We start from the raw sequence: 6,418 nt of genomic DNA on the forward strand, positions 1-6,418 counted from the left end.
AGCCTGGTATGGCTGTTCAATTTCGTCAGAAGTCAGTGTATTTTCATAATTAGATGGTCTTTTTCCGGTGTTATTAACTTGGGGTATATTCATGTAATTGACTGCTCTTGAATGTAAGGAGCGGTCGACATCCATTGGCTCTGGTCGTGGAAATTGAGGTTTGGTAGGTGGTTGGCCAAATGGTTTGTAATTTTGCATATTGCGAAAATTATTTGGAGGAGCTTGATGACGTTGATGATACGTGAAATTTTGTGGCGGCATCTGTGGCCTCGGAATATATATTAACTGTGGATAAAATACCTCTTTCTGGGTGGGAGAGGTGGTTGATGTTTCCGAATTTGGTTATTATTGATTAGCGCGTAGTGCGAACGGTAGTTTTGATCTTCAAGTTTTATGCATAAGTGAGGAGCTTGAGGGAGATCAACTGGTTCTCTCATACCAAGAAATCTTGGCGAATCGCCCGAATAAATGTATCGAGAGCTTTGTCTCGGTAAGTGCGTGTAAGTAGATGCATAGATTCTGGACCAACTTCCATGCATCCGATTTTGTTTAGAATTAGAGATAAGTGCGAATACACTCTCTGGTAGAATTCTTGTATGTTGTGGTTACCTTGCACCAAAGAAGTCATTTGGTACGCAAGGGTACCTAAATCTCGCTTATCAGCGTAGTGGAGGGTAAGGCATCTTGAAATTGCCTTCCAGTCCAATGGCGTGTTATAAGATTCGAGGGCCATAAAGACATTTCCTACGACTTTATTTCATATAAAATTGAGGATGCCGTAATATTTTGGCGTTCCTCTCAGAGGTTCATAGATCTGAAGGATTCGATCTACACTTTTTAAAGTGTTAAACTCCCCTGGATTACCTGAGAAATCGCGAAGGCCTCTTACAACGTTTGGCATTTTTATTTATATAAGTTCAGTTATATTGTGGGAAAGTGTTGAGTACAGGAGGTCGGATTAGGTTATTAGGGTTTGACATATTTAGGCTGTTCACGGTAAGGTGGTTATCGGGTTATGTGATTATTAGATTAAAAATAACCTCTATGCTCCGTGAGCATCCTATGTATGGTTATTTGCTTATTTTTACACAAACAGCTGTTCATTGTTTACAATTTTAGTTCAATGAAATTTCCACTTATAAAATGCCTAAACAAAGTTTGAAAAGCAAAATAATCGAATTTAAAATAAGTTCTGCTATTCAGGAAATGGACTTTATTGAAGGTATGTGCTTATTAAATAATCCGAATTTTAAGGGTTCAAAAAATTCTTTGTATAAAATTTGCAGACATCTTGCGCCCTGAACAGTGTCACAATGCAATGGATGAAGTACTAGATGAACTGCTAGAGTATCAATCATCTGTAGTAGACGGGGAGATGAACTACATGTTCCGAAATTTATTCATTGGCGAGAAAATGTTCCGTGTTGCTTTGACAATGGAAGCTTTTTACAAATGCTGCGAGTCAGCAAATGCCAATTCGCTCATCTCCTAGAAATATTTCCTAATGATATGAACCATACTTATTCAAGTTTACAAATACCTGTAGATTTGCAACGTTTTTTTTTTTTTGCAAAGATTAGGTTCATCGGGTGAAAGTGCTTCTGTACGTAAAATCGCTACAACTTTTGGTGTGGGAGATGGAGGTACATTGACCAATATCACCAAAAGAGTTTTTTCGGCAATTTTGAATAAACTACCCCAATGCATTCATTGGCCTGGACCGGCGGAGCGCCGAGAACTTGTTTTCCAAACATTCTGCGAATTACCATATTGCATTGGTTACATTGACGGTAGCGAGATTAAACTGGCCGAATAAAAATCATGAGGTGTATTTTTCTCAGCAACGAATATACTCTATCAAATTGCAAGTCGTATGTGACTATAAGTTACGCATATTCATGCAGAAGTGGGCAATCCCGGAAGCTACCACGATTCTAAAGTGTTTAGGAAATCTCATGTTGGAAGAAACACAACTAGCTTATTTAGTGGAGAAGAGTGGATTGCAGGTGATTCTGCGTATAAGTTGACAAAACATTTAATAACACAATACCGAAGCAATTCTTCTTTAGTAGACTCTGAAAGACAAGCTAAATTCAACAAAGTACATAGCCAGTATCGTGTTAGAGTCGAAAATTGTTTCGGTATTCTTAAATAAAAGTTTTGTAGTTTGAAACAAATGCGGATAAAAATAAAAGACCGAGAGAGTCAAAAATTGTTTAATAAATGGGTACTTGTCTGCTGTGTGCTGCACAACATACTCTTGAAAGGGCGAGATTCTTCACACTTTGAAAGGCAAAGCGTCGAAGCCCTTGAATGCCAATATGGTGGAAATGCTATTGTTTCACCTACCCCCGAACTAAAAAGACAAGCACTATACAATATAATTTTTCAATAAAAATTCATATTTTTGTTTTAATAACAAGTAGCTGAAACTTATTTATTTGTTTATTGGTTGTTATATTATATTATTATTATTTTTATACTCTCGCAACCTGTTGCACAGAGTATCATAGTTTTGTTCACATAACGGTTGTTTGTGTCACCAAGAAATATAAGAGTTAGATATGGGGTTATATATACATAAATGATCAGGATGACGAGTGGATTTGAAATCCGGATGTCTGTCCGTCCGTCTGTCCGTGCAAGCGATAACTTGAGTAAAAATTAAGATATCTTAATGAAACTTGGAACACATGTTCCTTGGCACCCTGAGGAGGTTGCTTTCGAAAATGGGCAAAATCGGTCCACTGCCACGCCCACAAAATGGTGGAAACCGAAAACCTATACAGTATCATAACTAAGCCATAAATAAAGTTATGAAAATGAAATTTGGAAAATAGGATCCCATTAGGGAGGGGCACATTTGGATGTAATTTTTTTGGAAAAGTGGGCGTGACCCCGCCCCCAAATAGGTTTTTTGTATATAACTCGCAAACCAATAAAGCTATATAACCCACACTTTCTGCAGTCGTTTATTTTAGGCAATTCCTTATACAGTCCAAAAATGAAAGAAATCGGATAATAACCACGCCCACCTCCCATACAAAGGTTAGGTTGAAAATTACTAAAAGTGGGTTAACTCTCTAACGAAAAACGTCAGAAACACCAAATTTTACATAAGAAATGGCAGAAGGAAGCTGCACTGAGATTTTTTTACAAAATGGAAAATGGGCGTGGCGTCGCCCACTTATGGGTCAAAAACCATATCTCAAGAACTATTCGAAATTCGGTATATAACACTTTCTTGACACCCTGATGACACGGGTGGAATATGGGCGAAATCGGTTCATAACTACGTCTACTTCCCATATAACTCAATTTTGAATTCCATCAGATTCGTTCACTTTATAATGTATTCATAAGGAACCAATGAAGCTAGCGGAATAAAACTTTACACAAATACTGTATTTGAGCTGTGACATCACTTGTGGAACATGATATCGAACATGAAGAACTCGGTGCCTAAGAATAATTTTTCACCGAAAATATAGGTAAATCCCTCAGATATTTTAATGTAATTCATTCCCTCTGAATTTTTTTCTTATAATAGTTTCTCTCTGTACCTAAAATGGTAAAAATCGGGTCATAACTTCCCCCAGATCCCATATACCTAATTATAAGTAATATTAAAGTAAGTGAGCGTATAGTCATCGATACATTGTATCTTGGTGGTGAAAACGAGTGAAATCGGTTTAGGAATTACCTCAGTCCCCATATACTATTTATGATGATTTTCGTTATTCTATTGAACTTTATACCAAATATATGGTTCGACTTGTGTTATCTTTATAAAATTACATCATTAAATTGCGAGAGTATAAAATGTTCGGTTACACCCGAACTTAGCCCTTCCTTACTTGTTATATTTCATTTCTATTTCCAATTTTCTTATTCTTTCATTTTGCTCCAACTCCATTTTTTTGAGTTGGAAATCGTATTCGATCTTCTTTTCATTTTCATGTTTGTTTGTTTCAACTTGCCTCTTCCAATTGAATTTTTCAATTTCAAATTGAAGCTGTTTTTCTCGAAAGCTCCTTCGCTCAGCTTCTAGTGTAGCCAGCCTATCAATGGCGGTGTTTTGGTGGTTGGCCTTAATTTTTTTGGCAAACGGTCTGGCCGCAGATGAGCCAGATGCCAATTCAGAAATGTCGTGTTCGTCCTGCGGGTCTTCCAAATTATCTACAACATTTTCCACAGGGTCGAGTTCCATTGCAGAGGAGCTCATTACCACCACCTCAGCTTCCCTCTCCGTAGCAAAAATGTCCGCTAATTGTTTGTAGTGCGGACAACTTTTAAGCACTTTATCTGTAATAAAGCAAATCATTGATTACAATTTAATTCCAAAGTTGATATTAATATATATAAAAATTTACCCATAACAGTCAGCTCCACATCGCTATCCTCTACTCCAGCGCCCGTGGAATTTAGCCAGTGTTCTGCCGATTTTATTTGGCTCTTTAAATACCTAACCTTACATTTAAGAATGTTCCATGTCGCTTCAATTTTTGTTACTGCAAGCAACTTGCTATAATATATTTTCGCTGTTGGTTACTGAAATTAAAGGATATGTAATTAAAACAAAATAAATAACTAATGTGTCGAAAACTCGCCTCGATGTTTCGGTGTTCCTGCATATAGCACAGCACAGTTTTGATTTCGGCTTCCGTCCATTTGTTCTCCTCCTTTTCTCGCCGACGCTTTCGTATTTCTGTAGACACTAAAATTGGAGTATAAATAAATGACAAAAAATGTAAATTTATTTTGTACTTTATGATTCTTACTTACTTTGATGATTTTTGAAAATTTTAAAGATTTCTGATGTTTTTCGAAGCTTTTTATTTCGGTTTTAATTTGCCGATTGTAAACAAAAAACAGCTGTAAATAGCAGATTTTCCAATAAGAAAATCTAAATGGAAATGCCATTCGCTTAGTTTTATTTATTTTTTGTGCTGCCATTTAGTAAAACGACCAACGACTTTCTAACACTGGAAATAAGCAAACACCCACATAATCTGTAAACAAGGACCTAGGTTGGTCAAAGTTGGTTATTTTGTCATACCGCATTTTGTTGTTGATTACTTAATCACATAACCACATAACCCGATAACCACCTTATCGTGAACAGCCTAATTGTTAATTTTTTTATGTATTTATATTAATTGTTCTTTTATTCTGGAGGGTCCCTTGGGTGGTGAATCGCAGAGTTGAACTTTAATTATAAAGAACCGGAGGGTCCCCCCGAAGGTGGTGAATCAAGCCTATGTTTATACAAGCCTATGTATGTGGTGAATCGAAGCTTGATTTTTGAAGTTATACTCTTATACGAGTTCGGAACAGTTGCGATAATTGTTGCGCAACAGCAACATTATGCATAAACATACATACATGTACATGTATGTACATACCCAGCAGATTTAAAAGCGAGATCTCCTGAAAGGAGGAATGAAGGAGTCCTCCTATTGTCCTCTTTTAGGAGCAGTAAGGGAGATTTTTTAATTTTGTTCTTATATTGTGTTTTTTTTTTATATTTTATTTTAGTGTTGACCTCCCTTTGTCATCTTTTAGGAGCAAAAAAGGAGATTTTATACTTCTATTGTTATTTTTTTTTTATTTCATTTCAGTATTGATTTCCTTTTGTCCTCCTTTAGGAGCAATAAAGAAGATTTTTTAATTTTTCGTAGCTTAAAAATCGTACTTTTGATTCAAAAATTACAATTTAACGGGAAATAATAACTGTTAAATTTTGTCTTCAAGCAATTGTTCATTTCAACTGTGTTTTTTAAAGCGTGCGTAAAGACGTAAGTGTTATCTATTGAGTATTAAATATTTTAAATTGATAATTAAATGTACTCTAAAAGGCATTTAAAACGCCTAGTGAATAAAAAATTACATAATTTATATAAAAAACTAAATAATAATACACAAAATGAAAATGATGTGGAAGGTGTTAATGAAATTGAAAAACATGGAACAAAGAATACGGAAGCTAGAGGAAATATCGGTGCAGAACACTATACTCCTGGAGCGGATTATTGACATATTTCCACCGATGAAGATTGAATTAGTGATATTTCCTATTAAAAACATGAATGATTTAGCATCTACAGAATCTTTGCTTTTGAATAAGCCTGAGGCAGAAATTGTGAGTATGATAAATACATTTGATAAGATGTTACTAAACAGTTTGAGTTTATTATAGGTGGCGTATCTGAAGCAAAAATTTTCAAAGAGACCCCTATCAAAAATTTTGGATGAAGTGATTGCGGAGTCCCTGCTCTTAAAAGTGAATTGGGATGGAGCCAAAAAAAAGTTGCATTGAAGAATTATGCATTTTTCAATAAATTTCTTTACGGTAATACATAATTTCAATTCATGTCATCTATTTTTTTAACAAGTTTAATTTTTAGAGGCCTTAAAA

General features: G+C 35.4%; 1 protein-coding gene across 1 annotated transcript; it reads right to left on the reverse strand.

Annotated features, from left to right (window-relative positions):
* Positions 1-3,233: 3,233 nt before the first annotated feature.
* On the reverse strand, positions 3,234-4,703 carry LOC128920354 (uncharacterized). Its single transcript, XM_054227454.1, has 2 exons — positions 4,374-4,703; positions 3,234-4,305 (listed from the first exon to the last, which is right to left on the reverse strand). Exons 1-2 carry the CDS (start codon positions 4,375-4,377, stop codon positions 3,854-3,856), a joined length of 456 nt encoding a protein of 151 aa, XP_054083429.1. The 5' UTR covers positions 4,378-4,703; the 3' UTR covers positions 3,234-3,853.
* Between the last annotated feature and the right edge of the window lie 1,715 nt (positions 4,704-6,418).

This window comes from Zeugodacus cucurbitae, chromosome 3 (assembly GCF_028554725.1).
Source record: "Zeugodacus cucurbitae isolate PBARC_wt_2022May chromosome 3, idZeuCucr1.2, whole genome shotgun sequence".
Lineage (NCBI taxonomy): Eukaryota > Metazoa > Arthropoda > Insecta > Diptera > Tephritidae > Zeugodacus > Zeugodacus cucurbitae.